The following is a 14,669-nucleotide window of genomic DNA, read 5'->3' on the forward strand; positions in this document are numbered from 1 at the left end:
TCATGGATTTTAAAAACTGGTGCAGGGAAGCCAGGACAAGGCAAATGAAGGCCCAGAGGAGCAGATAGAGCAGAACATTCAAATAATGAGCTGACTACAAACAGTATAATAATCCTGTATTTGTTTCAGGGATCACTCCTGGCAGGAATCAGGGGAACATATGATGTGCCAGGGATTGACCCTGGGTCAGTCACACTGCCTGCTGTACTATCTCTCTGGCCCCTTGCATTAATTGTTCAAACATGCAATGCTCACTGAGAATTGAATAGCACTGTAGCATTGTCTTCCCGTTGTTCATCCGTTTTGCTCGAGCCAGCACCAGTAACGTCTCCATTGTGAGACTTGTTGTTACTGTTTTTGGCATATCAAATATGCCACGGGGAGCTTGCTAGGCTCTGCTGTGAGGGCGGGATACTCTCGGTAGCTTGCCTTGCTCTCCAAGAGGGACGGAGGAATCATGGTTGCATGCAAGGCAAATGCCCTAACCCACTGTCCTATCACTCTAGCCCCGAGAATTGAGTAAGACTTTAAAAATATTTTTTTTAGCTGCAATTACAAAAAAAAAGTACCAGTAAAGAAAAGTCATTTTCAACAATATGTTTAAAATGGATGGATATTGGGACTAGAGAGAGAGTGCAGCATTCTCAAAACCACATAGGGTCCCCCTGAACACCACCAGAAGTGACCACTGAGCAACAGAGCCAGGAGTAAGCCCTGAGTAATATTGGACATGGCCCCAGACCAGTAAAATTTAAAAAACCAAAATTTGTTGGAAGATTTGTTAAATGAAAAAAATTGCTTTGAATGTGAGAAGTCTAGTGGATTTAAAAAGAAGAAGAAGAAAAAAAGCACCTCCAGTTTCCAGGGGCAGTTCTTTTAGGAAAGCCATTTTTTAAAAAAAAATATGGCAAGCTCCTCACTGAGAAATAGAGGAGGGAAAACCATGTGAAGAAAGGAGCTGTTGGATGGAGTAGTGATGCCAAGACATCCCATTAATTACCTGGTGTGTAAAAATGAAAATTTCTGGACTTGGCTTAGGGCCAATTAGGCCAGCGCTGAGCCCGCAGGTTTTGCAAGATGATGACTTGCGTGTCACACCTGCGGGTCTTCAATTTTAGGAACACAAAAAGAGAAGATTAAAAAATATGGAAGTCATACACCTAATAATATAGTTTAAATGAAAAAGGGGGGCATGGTCTCATATTGTTAGGATTACCTTTTTTTCCAAATATTTGTAATTTAGAAGGAAGGGGAAATCTGACAGAGCACAGATGGGGACACTAATGAGTGAAAATCATACTGTCTCATGTGTCCCCCAACCCAGAAAGATCAGGAGAAGTCAGAGAAGGCCTTCGAGTAGAGCTGGGCGGGTCACGGGCACAAACATGATACTATTAGGTGGAGTCAGGGCCCAGACACTACTTTGCTTCTAGGTAACAAAAACAATTTCATTTTGCTCAGAAAGGCAGGGTCTGGAGTGTGCTATTTTTTCCTTCAGTCAAGGATAGAGGGAGGTAATGATCCACTCATATGTTGCTTCAGGTCCTATGAAAAAAGTACTGAGCTATAGCAGGAAAGACACAAAAAAGACTTGGAGCTTCTCCAGGAGTCCTTGATTCCAAACTGGATGGAGGAGCTGGCCAGGCATGTGACTTACTTTCAGCCAGTTACCCAACCTATCTGCCTTAGTTTCTTTATTTGTAAAACAGGAGTAATGATGAAGTCAACTTCAGAGAAGTGTGAGGATTAACACCTGTCAAAGCATAGGCTATAATCAGTTTCGATCCCTTTCTGCCTCAATCCCCTGTTCCAGAAAGTGTAGCTTCAATGACCCAGTTTAATTCCAGAGTCATTTGACTATTTCAGTTCTGTTGCAATTCCTCCTAAGTTGATCTCAATAAAACATTTTGGGTAGCACTGTCCTCCCGTTGTTCATCGATTTACTAGAGCGGGTCCAGTAATGTCTCCATTGTGAGACTTGTTGTTACTGTGTTTGGAATATCAAATACGTCAGGGGTAGCTTGCCAAGCTTTGCTGCACGGTGAGATACTCGAACCCGGCTCGCTCACGCCGGCCGCGCGCAAGGCAAACGCCCTTTTGCTGTGCTATTGCTCTAGCCCTCAATAAAACACTGATTTTTTTAATCTCAAGAAGTTGAAGGTGAACATCTTCCAAATTTTTGTTTAAGAAACAATTTAACATTACCAAAATGTGTTGGGACTCATAAAATTTAAGAAATAGCCGGGGGAGGAAGATGGCGGCCATGCACGGACTGTCCAGAGCGGTCACTCCCTGGCCCAGGGGCAGGCTACTGGCGGTCCCCACGGGGTCACCTGTACATTGGGCATCGTCGTCCTCCAACCCCGAGGCCGATGAAGGGCAGATCCACCTCTCCGAGAGCTGCGTCCAGAGACTCCTGGAAATCACCCAAGGGTCCGAATTCCTCCGGCTGGAGGTGGAAGGTGGTGGATGCTCTGGATTCCAGTACAAGTTTTCTCTGGACACAGTTATCAACCCGGACGACAGGGTGTTCGAACAGGGTGGGGCCAGAGTGGTGGTTGATGGTGATAGCCTGGCCCTCCTCAAAGGCGCCCAGGTGGACTTCGGCCAAGAACTGACCCGAAGCTCCTTCCAAGTGTTGAACAATCCTCAAGCGCAACAAGGCTGCTCCTGTGGCTCATCCTTCTCTCTCAAACTCTGATGCCGTGACAGGCGGCTGAGGTCGCCCACACGTTGAACCAAGCTGAGGAACCTGGAGTCAGTATCACTCTAGAGGTTGCCTTCCAATCATGTCCCTATTGTTTCCCCCCCCTTCAGTCCAGAGGTGTTGTTGCCACTAATTCTTTTCAGAATGTGACACTTTTACACTTAACTGTAGTTAAGTATCGCCAGTTCTGAGGCAGCTAGATGCTAGTCTCTTAAGATTCAATAACAGGTTGGAATCCCGTTGAATCGGTTGAATCATGTTGAATCTTCGTGGTTTTCCAGAATTTGGAGTTTGCATTTCTCTGACTCTCAGAGCTGTTTGTATTTATATCGTGTGTGTGTGTGTGCATAAAAGCAGCATTTCAAAGAAAAAAAAAAAGAAATAGCCAAAGAAGTCCCAGAAACATAAAAGAAAATGGGAGGTAACAAGTTTCCTGATTTTAAAGTATTCACTAAAGTAGTAGATTACTTGATTTATAGATAAATCAAAACAGCGTGTTACTGGACTAAGAATAGATTCTTGAATCAATGGAACTAAATCAAGAGCCCAGAGATAAACCCTCAATTGTATGGGCAGTTAATCTATGACAAAGATGGTGGTATTGAATTGGAGCAAAGAAATTCTCTTCAACAAACATTGTCGGGAAAAACCCAATAGCCACATGCTAAGAAAATGGAATCTGGATGATATCTCACACCATACATAAAAGTCACTTCAAAAGGTATTAAAGACCTTGAGATTAAACCAGAATCCATAAAATAAATCGAGAAAAACATAGGCAAATAAACTGAGAGAAACATAGGTAAAATTCTCCAAGATCTTGGAGGAGTCTTTGTGACTGGACACCATTGGCAAAGACAACAAAGACTTAAAATAAACAAGAGTGACTACATCAAAATAAGAAGGTTTTTGCATGCTAAGAGAAATTCAGGCTAAAAGAAAGACATCCCCCTAATAGGAGAAAATACTTGCACACATCAGTTAAAGTACTAATCTCTGAGACACATAAAGCACTTACAAAACCCAACAACAACAAAAATTCAACAATCCCCTCAAAAAAAGAGAAGAGATGAAAAAACACTCTCCTGAAGAGAATACAAGGGCAACCAGCAGGTGCATGAGAAATATTCTTTGTCACTTGCTCTCAGGGAAATGCAAACCAAAATGATCATGAGATTACCATCTCCCACCGGTGAGAATGACACATATCATAAAGGCTAGAAACAACCAGTGTTGGAGGGGAGGCAGGTGAAAAGAACCCTAATTCACTGTTGGGAGAAATACTGTCTTCCAACAAATAAATATTCAGCCTTTATCAAAAACAATAAGTGACATCTTTAAAAAAAATTAAGGACAGAATTTCCAAATGCCCCAGTTATCCCACTTCTTGACATCTGTCTCGAGAACACAAAACAGTCATCCAAAGGGACGTATGCACACAGATGCTCTTTGTAGCATTTTGTTCAATAGCCAGAATATGGAAACAACCCAAATGTCGAACAAAAGATAAAGGTAAAAGGTAAAGGCAAAGGCCCTCCCGTTGTTCGTCGATTTGCTCGAGCGGGCCCAGTAACGTCTCCATTGGAGACTTTGTTGTTACTGTGTCTGGCTTGCCAGGCTCTGCCCTACGGGCGAGATACTCTCGGTAGTTTGCTGGGCTCTCCGAGAGGGGCGGAGGAATCGAACTCGGGTCGGCCATGTTGGCTGCATGCAAGGCAAACGCCCTACCGCTGTGCTATCGCTCCAGCCCGAAAAAAAGATGACTTGATAAAAATGTAGTGGTAAAACTTAATAAAAATGTGAAATATCACACAGTTCTAAAATAAAATCCTGCTGTTTGCTGCAACTTGGATGAAACTAGAGGGCGTGTATGGTAAGTTGGAGGGAGAATAAACACTAGGTGTTTACAGATGAATCAACACTCATTGGTGGCATATAGGGAACTAAAACAAGGCAACAGACAACGAATGAAGAATAACTTTGATTGCAAAAATGAAATTACCAAGCATTGGAGAGAGGGGACAGTGGAGGAAGAAAGAAGTAGACCAGGGGTGACATAAGGACAGAGGTAGAGGATCTGAGGTACTTGGGTGGTGCTAAAGGTGCTCATCAAACCCATAAAAACATTAACATTTCTGCAATCATGTAACCTAGCCCACAATAATAATAAAAAAAGTTTAAAATAAATTTCAAATGATTAAGGGCTGGGGAGATAGCACAGGAGCATGCTGTGAACCCCAGTTGGATCCCTGACACCATGTATGATCCCTTGAGATCCCAGGAGTGATCGTGAGTACTCCAGGTTGTAGACCACCACTCTCCATTAACAAAAAAGAACCAGTTTCGGCTTAGTTTCAGGTTAGTGGCACTTAGTACCAATCCCTTCGCCCTGCCCTCCCACACGTGCTTAGGAGGTTCTTCATCACTGAGCCGGAAGTGAGCAAGCGTTTGGGCTAAGTGCAAACGTCGCTCATTTCATTTCATTCAGAAAGAAATCAATCTAGAGAGGAAAAGTAAGTCGGGACTGGCGTGTGGTTAAAGAGGTTCTGTGGGGACTCTTTTGGGACCCTGCACTCTGGCATTAGGTCCGGGTGAAAGTGACCCGTGCACTGGTGAAACCATCACGGCTTGAGGATTCCCAGGATGCATGAACCAGAAAAGAGCAGCAACAAACCCCACCCTCCTGCCCCCTGGGCAGGGGAGGGACAAGCGAGCAGGGCAGATTCTGTCAAGTGCTCTCAGCTTCGTCACCTCAAACGCGGATTAAAGCGAAGTCGGCCGGAAGAGTCCGTGTCGTGCTGTCTAGAGGTCCCAGTCGTGGGCAGCGGTCCACGCAAGGGCCGATTCCCCGTCAATCATCCTCAGCGCGGCGGCGCGGGAGCCGCACTCCAACAGCGACACCCAGTGGCCTGCAGAGCCAAAGCAGTGGAAAACCTTGAAGGGAGGAATTGGGCTCTCGGACTGCGCCCCAGGATTTTAATAGCCAGGACCCACCTCCTTGGAACGTAAGTCAGCGTCCTCGGATCCCTGAGGGAGGTTACAGTGATTCATCCGACAAGGAAAGAAATGTCTCTAATATTGGAAGTTTCAGATCCATTGGATGGATAATTAAAAACAAATGAGCTCCCCAAGGAGGCGAGTGTAGGTACATGTTACCTCTGGGGCTAGTCATAGCCTGGAGGCAGGTTGACTCCACAGGCAAAGTATGTGATGAAACTTCCTGACACCTGCAGGCGAGCGCTATGCTCCCGCTGCACCGACTGTTGTGCTCACTCTTCCCAGAGGCCCTCCATCCTCCACTTCCCTTGGCAGCTTGGAGAACTGCACCCACTCAGCTGCGCAGAGATTAGTCAGGACTTTTCCGGTTATTGGGATCAGGAGCAAATTAAATATAAAGTGCAACAGATTGCTTCATCTTGTTGGGAAAGGTACCAGATTTGCTCACCTTAAAAATTGAGAAATGATGCTCCCGGGAAGTTGAGGGAGGACAGAATCTGGGATTCAAAGAAGCTCCTGTTCTTTCTCTGTTGCCATTCTCTCTGCTTCTCTTTGCCCAGTGACTTTGAGACAGCGCCTCTTCTTCTCTGGAAGACAGCCCCTGCTTAGCAACCTCACGTCAAGGGAGAGTTGTTTTTTGTTTTTTGTTTTTTTCTCTCTAGGCAGCTTGATCCCAGGGCAGGGCTCTGATGAGTTTGCCTGAGCTCCATGTCCCTGGTGCCAGTCAGTCTCCAGTGCCAAACAGTGACATACCAAGATAGACCCATCCTGGTCACACCCTCTCGCCTGCAGTCACTGCACAGGGTGTGAAAAGAGAAGAGTCATGGGGATGCTTACTTGGAGGCAACAAAGTAAAGGCCTCTGCAGTCACTCTGCAAATGCAGGTGCCCTCCAAGTTATAATAAACTACTGGGGTTTCCAAAGATAGTACAGGGGATAAGGCACTTGTCTTACATGCAGCTGACCCCAGTTTGAACCCCAGCATTACATATGATCCATTAAGCCCCAGGGACAGGTGTAAAAAAATAATTTTTTGGTATTGTTTTGTTTTTGCTTTGTGGGTCATAGCTGGTGATGCTCTGGAGTTACTCCTATCTCTGCACTCAGGAATTACTCCTGGAAGTGCTCAGGGGACCATATGGGCTGCTGGGGAACCCAGGTTGGCTCTGTGCAAGGCAAATGCCCTACCTGCTATACTATTGCTTTAACCCCCCAATTTTTTTCAAACTGGGGGAGAGGCACTTCTGGCAGTGCTCAAGACTTATTCCTGACTCTGCTCAAGGATCACTCCTGGTGGGAGCAGGGGGTGTGGACCATATATGGTGCCAGGAATCAAACTCAGATTAATCAAACTTGATCAAAATCAAGATACATGCAAAGCAAGTGCCATGCCTAGTCCCATCTCTCCAGCACTGTTTATGGTTTTGGTGCACAAAGTTATCACACCTTCACCACCACCCGAGTCCCCAAGGCCCTCCCCATGGTCTTTATGTCACTTCTACTCCTCCTCTTCCTTTTCCCACTCCCCCTAAAGTGTCCAAACTTTCTGAAGTCATCTTTGCATTGCTGTGATGAATCCAAATCTGTCAGGAAAAAAAAAAGATCTCTAGTTTCACCCTTTGCTCTCTCTCCTTTTCTCTCATACCACCTGACTGAGTGTCAGCCTGGGGACTGGCAGCCAGACGGTCTGTGTTTCCCTGTCCCTGCAGAGGGCTTCCCACATGCCCACAGGAAGAGCTCTGAGCACCCATGTGGGAGCTGGTGGGTGGTGCTGACAGTGCTGAATCTCAGCTGTGCCCACCCACTCTAACCACTGGCCTTCCTGCCCTCTGCAGTCAGGGATCTGGGGGCACAGCAGCAGATGGGGGTGTAAGGGAGATCAATACTCTCATGTGAACATGCTTTCACACACCAGGGATGGCCTTGGTCGCAGGGAAGCTCATTCTGGGGCCTTTGTAGAACTTTTCCTTGGCATGTTCCAGCTTCACTGACAGTTCCCCAGAGACAATGAGCTTCCCCCCCCCTTTTTTTTCTACTTGTGCCCTTCTCAAACTTGAACGCATAGGTAACCCCATATCCTTGAGTCTCAAGGTTGCAGGCACAGCCCTTCAGTCTGCTTCATTTGCCCCAGATGGCCTTGGTTTTGCTTTGCTTTGGGTCACACCTGCTGGTGCTCAGAGGTCGCCCAGAGGTACCTAGAGGACCATGTAGTGCTGAGGGTTAACCCAGGGGCTTCTGTATGCACAAGCATCTTCCTGGCCCTGCCCCGGACTTTTGAGCCCACCCAACTGCACTGTGTGAGGCATCAGCCCCCTAAGACGTCTCTCACTGAAGACACGGACCCTGGGGACCCCCACTAACTCAGCTGGCTAGAGTTTGGATGCCCCATGACCACCCTCACTCCAGAACTCAAAAAAGCACTGCTCTTATGCATGGAGGGATGGAGGGGCGGGGAGAGGTGCCAGAGATCAAATCCAAGGTCTCACAGATGCCAGGTAAGTGCACAATTTCAGCTACATCCCAGGTCCAAAGGATTTGGGGGAGGGGCTTGGGCCATACCTGGAAATCCTCCCAGCTTACTCCTGGCTCTGTGCTCAGGGATCAGTCCTGGCAGCATTCAGGGGATCATATGCAGTGCTGGGGATCAAACTAGGGTCAGCCATATGCAAGGTAAATATTGTAACTGCTGTACTATCTCTCTGGTCCCTAGATAATTTTTTTTCTGATAGATAAAAGATAAAATTTGGAATCAGACCAAGGTAGAGTTGCCAAGGGTAGGGGGTAGAAATGCAGTTTCCTCTGTGTGGACTCAATGATGAGTTGCCTTCCCCTCCCACAGTGCGTGACTATATGCCCAGATGAAAAGGAGGCTCACCTGTCGTCCAGAGTTTTTCCTGGGGCTCGATCACATACTACCTGCATTAATTACCTTCAAGCTCTCTGAGAAGTCAGTTTAGATTCTTAGAGTCAGCTCTGCTGCAAGACAGAACTGAGAAGGCCTGTTCCAGATCTCCTGTCACAAACCACATTGTTTGTCTATCAGCCAAACCTCCCAGGCTAAGATAGACACTCCCATCTCCATTGGGAAGGACATTCCAGGCACCTAGGGGTCACCTCCAAAGACCCTGGGTACTGCCCACACCTCTCTTTAGCTGAGGTCACACTTCAGGAAACAGTAGGATATACAACAAAGTACCCCAAAAGACAAGGTGATGTGGTACTGATTTTTCAATGATTTTTTAAAACTGCAATCCTGGCTTTGCCATTTTGGAATTTAGTGATTTTCAGGAAGTTGATCAATTTGTGTGTTTGTTGCAGGTGGGGGTATAATTTGGGCCACGTGGGTAGTGCTCAGGGCTTACTCCTGGCTCTACGCTCGGGATCACTCCTGGTGGTGCTCAAGGACCATATGTGATGCTAGGGATGAAACCAAGGTTGACCACTTGTCCAAGAACAGATGACTGGATAAAGAAGCTATGGTACATATAAATAATGGAATACTACTCAGCCATAAGAAAAGATAAAGTCATGAAATTTGCTAAGTCACATCTCATGTTATATTCAATGGCAAAAGTAAATGTTTCTTTCTGATATTAGGAATGAGAAATCTGTCTGCTTTTACCACTTATACTCCCAACTATGGGCTGGAATGATAGCACAGCGGTAGGGCGTTTGCCTTACACGCGGCCAACATGGCCGACCCGAGTTCGATTCCTCTGCCCCTCTCGGAGAGCCCGGCAAGCTACCGAGAGTATCTCGCCCGCACGGCAGAGCCTGGCAAGCTCCCTGTGCTGTATTCGATATGCCAAACACAGTAACAAGAAGTCTCATGATGGAGACGTTACTGGGCCCGCTCGAGCAAATTGATGAACAACAGGAGGACCGTGACTCCCAACTATACTGGAGGTTATAGACAGGATGAAAAAAAGGAATAAAAGGTGTGTGCTTCTAAGAAAGAAAGAAGTAAAACCATCTCTCTTTGCAAATAATATGATATATACAAGAAAAAATTTTAAGAGTCAAAAAAAGAAGGAAAGAAGAAAGGCTAGAGTGATAGCACAGCGGGTAGGGCATTTGCCTTGCAAGCGTCCAACATGGCTGACCCGAGTTTGATTCTTACTCCCCTCACGGAGAGCCTGGCAAGCTACCGAGAGTGTCTGGCTGCACAGCAAAGTCTGGCAAGCTCCCCATGATGTATTCGATATGCCAAACACAGTAACAATTGTCACAATGGAGACGTTAGTGGGCCCACTCAAGCAAATCAATGAACAATGGGAGGACAGTTACAGTGACATTTCTAAAGTTCAGCAAGCTGAAGTTTTATAGGATGTAAGATTATGTACAAATACATTATATTTCTCTACAATAGCAATGACAATCCAAAAAGAAAGTTCAGAAAATAATTTCATTTACAATAGCATCAAAGATAATAAAATACTGAGAAACAGATGTAACTAAATGGATATGAAGCTGAAGAGCTCTGAAGTAGGGGGGCCAGAAAGATATAGTACAGGGGTTAAGACAATGGCCTTGCTTACAGCAAACCCCAATTTGATCCCAGGCACCACATATAATTCTCTGAGCACCACTGGGTATAGCCCAAATTCCCCACTGCTCAAAAAACAAAACAAAAAACTATGAGGCAATGTTGAAAAGAGTTAAAGAAAATTATACTAAATGGACTCCATGTCAGGCTGTGGGGCGGGTGAGAGCCCTCTCCACCCCAAGGGACCCAGCCCCAGCAGCCAATCTCCACTGCCCAACCACGGCTACACTCCAGGCTGGTTTCTGGACCTTTGTGGCCGCGTGACAAATTACAAGACACTTCCTACCCATTTATGCCTCTCAGAGAGTTCGGCAAGCTACCTAGAGTATCCTGCCCGCACGGGTAGAGCCTGGCAAGCTCCCCATGGAGTATTCGATATGCCAAATACAGTAACGACAATAGGTCTCATTCCCTTGACCCTGAAAGAGCCTCCAATTGTTAGGAAAAGATGAGTAAGAAGAAGCAGCTAAAATCTCAGGGCTGGGAGGAATAGAGACATTACTGGCACCCGCTTGAGTAATTTAAAGACCAAAGGGATGACAGTGATACAGTGATATAAATGTAAAGACATTACATGTTTGTGAAAATAAAACATAATCAAAATTTTAAAAGTGTGCACTCAAAGGATACTCTCAAGAAAGTGAAAAGACAGCCTATAGATTCCCACAGGGAGGGAGAAAATTGCAAGTGATACTATTGGACCAGAGACTCAAATATAGAATATATAAAAATACTTACACCTTAATAGTTAAAAAGATAATAATCCCACTGAAAATGTGCAAAAGATTTGAACAGGTATTTCTCTGAAGAAGATATACCAAAGGCCAATTAGTGTATGAAAAGACACTTAGCATCATTAGTCACTGGGAAATGCATATGAAATACAACTTAGCATAGCTATAATAATTTTTTAAAAGGCAGTCCAAGTACTGGAAATGATGCAGAAAAATTGAAATCGATCCTCTTATAATACTGGCAGGACTATGACAGAGTGAAGCTTTTGGAAAACATTTCAGCAGTTACACAAAAGGTTAAATAGAGGATCCCATATAATCTAGCAATTTCACTCCTAGGTACATAACAAGAAAATATAAAACATTTAATTTTGTCCACACGAAATGTGTATATGAATGCTTATAGAAGTATATTCCATAATAACAAAAGATGAAAACAACCCAAAAGTCTATAGACCGATATATAGATAAATAAAATGTGGCACGCCCATACAAATGAATAGTACGCAGACACACAAATTAGAAGTGCTGATAATTGCTGCAGAATGGATAAGTCTTGAAATGCTAAGTGAAAGAAACTATGCACTAGAGATCCCAAATTATAGGAATCTGCCTGTATGACAAGTGTAGATCAGACAAATCTGCAGAGATAGAAAGTGAATTAGTAGTTGTCTAGGGCATGAGGCAGAGCAGGGAACAGGAAAGAAGAGGTTGACAGCCTTCCTTTTTTTTTTTTTTTTGAGCCTAATGAAAATATTACACAATTGAGATTGTGCAAATCTGTGAATAAATAGTAAAAGCCATTGGATTGTACACATTATTTATTTATTTATTTTGGTTTAAGGGCCACACTTGGTGGTGTCCAGGGGTTACTCCTGGCTCTGCACTCAGGAATCACTCCTGGCTATGTTTGGGAGGACCATATGAGATGCCGGGGTTTGAACCCACGTTGGCCACAGGCAAAATGCTCTGCTCACTATACTATTGCTCCAGGCCCAGATTGTACACTTTAGACGGGTGAATTATGTGACACGTGGACAGTATCTCACTAAAGTTGTCCAAAAGTAGTGATAAATTCCATGGCATAAGCATAGCCATTACATAATTGTAGCACACCGTTTTTATGTAGTCATGGCAGAGTTTATAAAAAGTTCACATAATGGTCACACCCCGCTTATTTGCAACATATATGCAATATATGTGTATGTATGCAAGTATATATACATATGTATGTATATATCGGTTCATAAATATGTGAATAAAGTCTGGGATGATTGTGCAGTGAAGTGAAATTAAAATAGGAGGCAGAAAGGAGGCGAAGAGGACCCAGGCCACCTGAGCCTCCTCTCACTCGACCCTCCACACCGCTGACCCTTCCATCCGCGCCCCAATCCTTTCTCTTCGAGGGGCCTGCAAAGGATCACATGTGAATGCTTGTTTGCTCAGATCAGTTCTAGTTCACACTGGCGACCTGGGAGGAGTTTATTTTCAGCTCCTCAAAATCCAGCTCAGAGTGTCCAAGGACTCTGGATGGGACTGAGTTGGCTCTGGGCTTTGAGACCAGGTAGAGGTGACCCGCACCAGGCAGAAATCTGAGAACCCTGCCCAGCCAGGGATGCGGAGGGTCAGAGTGTGGTCCTTGACAAGACTCAGGTTTGCACCCGTGGGACTCTGGTCTGGCGACCCAGAGCCATCCTCAAGGCCTGCAGGAGGGAGGCTTGGCTGCTCCGGACGTTGTGCTCACTGAGCTGCAGCAGGCGGTCGAAGTCTTCCTCTTTGTAGGTCATGTTGAACAGGGCGTAGGGAGAGCCCACCCCAGTGAGGTTCACCTGACCAGCAGGGAGCTCTGCGGGGCTGTGAGCGCCGCCTGCAGGTGGGGGTAGGTTTAGCATCAGTCCCAGAGAGTCGCTCCCAAGAAAGGGGTGACTCGCTGACTTCCCTCCCAGCCCTCTATGGCCTGTGCCCAGACACCTAACTGTGGCTAGTGGGGTACTGCCCTGAGCAATTTGCTGAGGAGCTTGCTGCTCCCCACATTTTTCGTTGCATCCCACGTTCTATCAACCCCAGAGTGTCTGCCTGGTAGGACAAGAACTAAAACAAGGAAACCCATGAGATGAGGGAATGATTCTGAAAGCTCATGAAGACTCTGACAATTAGCTGTGCTGCGGAAACCAGTCTCTTTGGCGAGAGGGATTCCTGGGCGTGAGCTGTGCGTGTTCAGAGTAAAGCTGATGGGTCTGTGCATGCAGAAAGGAGCTAGGGAGCCAGAAACAGGGTGCAGAGGCAAAAACAAGCCTTTGCAAGGACTGGGCAGCAGTGAGATGTGGGGGTGAAAGACATGCAGAACAGGTGTAGACATCCTGGGTCTGGACTGCAGGCTCCCAAGAAGGAGGGATGATGGCAGGGAGGCTGTTGACACCCCCCGCGTAGTTGAGGGGAGCCTGAGAGAGAGGTTTTGGGTTACCCTCAACCGTGCTGCGGGCTTACTTCTGGCTCTGCACTCAGAGCTTGCTCCTGGTGGGGTGAGGGGGTCCATTTGGGGCACCCAATATTAAACTTGGGTCAACTGTATACAAGGCAAGTGCCCTACCCTTTGTACTATCGCTCTGACCTCTGGCCTGGAGCATCCTGGTGAATTTTCCAGCTACTCGGTGCCCCAACAGTGGCAGGGAAGGCCACAGATATACAGGGGTCCCACACACCACCCCACATGCCATGCAGGCAGAGGAACTCCTGGTGCTAAGGGAGCAGGATACTGAAGGTCCTGGAAAGGTAGTGATGTGTGTGTGTGTGTGTGTGTGTGTGTGTGTGTGTGTTTGTGTTGGGGTGGGGGAGGCACACAGGAGGAGGGGGCTAGGGATGCCTCACCAGCGGCTGAGGAGGCATCTTGGGCAGCATTGACCAGAGGGAAGTGCAGCACGATAGGAGCCTCAGGGCAGGTGGGGTCAGAGAAGAGGTGGCATTGTCTCGGGTTCTGCCGCTCCTTTGGGCTGGGCTCCACGCGGGGGAAGGGCAGCCCCTGGGCACGGCAGTATTGCTCTGTCTGCTCCAGCGCCTGAAGGGATAGAAGGGCCGGGAGGGTCTCACAGGGATCGCACTCAGTGTCACTGACATCCCTGCTCCCCGCCGAGTCCTTAGGGAGGACGTGGGAAGGGGGTGGGTAGGTGGATAGGCCAGGATCTCCTGCCTCTGTCCAGTTCTTCCCCTTGGGGCGAACATGGCAGCTCATGGCCCAGCATCCCAATGAAGGGCCCTGGCAAGAGTCTGGGGGTCAGAACTGATCACTAATCCTTCCCCTCAGGGGTCTGGTGGGTCTGGGTCCATGGCTAAGAGTACTGACCGCTCTGCCCTGAGCATAGCCAGTGTGGGGTGGGCTCCCAGGTTCCCGCAGTACCTCAAAGGGTGAGTCCAGACAGTAGTCGAAGGAGAGGATGAGGTCCAGTTTGCGGCCTGGCCGGAACAGCGACAGGCAGCTGGTGTTGATGAAGTAGCTGGCATCCACCAGGCACAGCAGGGGCTCCTGCGGGGTCAGCTGACTGGGCGTGCAGTCCAGCGAGCTGTCTGGTGGGGAGTGACAGGAGCTGGGGTCAGCTCTTTACACCTGACCTTTCTCTTGTCCCCTTCTTACCTCTGGCGTCTGCCCAAGTGCATGGCCGCCCTGGCCCTTCCTTGGACCTCCAGGACC

The 14,669-nt window shown here is 47.0% G+C and overlaps 2 protein-coding genes across 2 annotated transcripts in view; one reads left to right on the forward strand and one right to left on the reverse strand.

Annotated features, from left to right (window-relative positions):
• Nucleotides 1-2,254: 2,254 nt before the first annotated feature.
• On the forward strand, nt 2,255-2,701 carry LOC130041732 (iron-sulfur cluster assembly 2 homolog, mitochondrial-like). The gene has a single exon (XM_056133969.1). It carries the CDS (start codon nt 2,255-2,257, stop codon nt 2,699-2,701), a length of 447 nt encoding a protein of 148 aa, XP_055989944.1.
• Nucleotides 2,702-5,509: 2,808 nt separating this feature from the next.
• PLA2G4D (phospholipase A2 group IVD) overlaps nt 5,510-14,669 on the reverse strand; it is a 28,650-nt gene continuing 19,490 nt past the window's right edge. Inside the window, exons 18-21 of the mRNA XM_056133970.1 lie at nt 14,379-14,545; nt 13,853-14,039; nt 12,655-12,851; nt 5,510-5,641 (exon numbers count right to left, since the gene is read on the reverse strand). Of these exons, the coding sequence (XP_055989945.1) occupies nt 5,510-5,641; nt 12,655-12,851; nt 13,853-14,039; nt 14,379-14,545 (683 nt within the window). The remainder of the gene's footprint in view (nt 5,642-12,654; nt 12,852-13,852; nt 14,040-14,378; nt 14,546-14,669) is intronic.

This window comes from Sorex fumeus, unplaced genomic scaffold (assembly GCF_029834395.1).
Source record: "Sorex fumeus unplaced genomic scaffold, SorFum_2.1 ptg000098l, whole genome shotgun sequence".
Lineage (NCBI taxonomy): Eukaryota > Metazoa > Chordata > Mammalia > Eulipotyphla > Soricidae > Sorex > Sorex fumeus.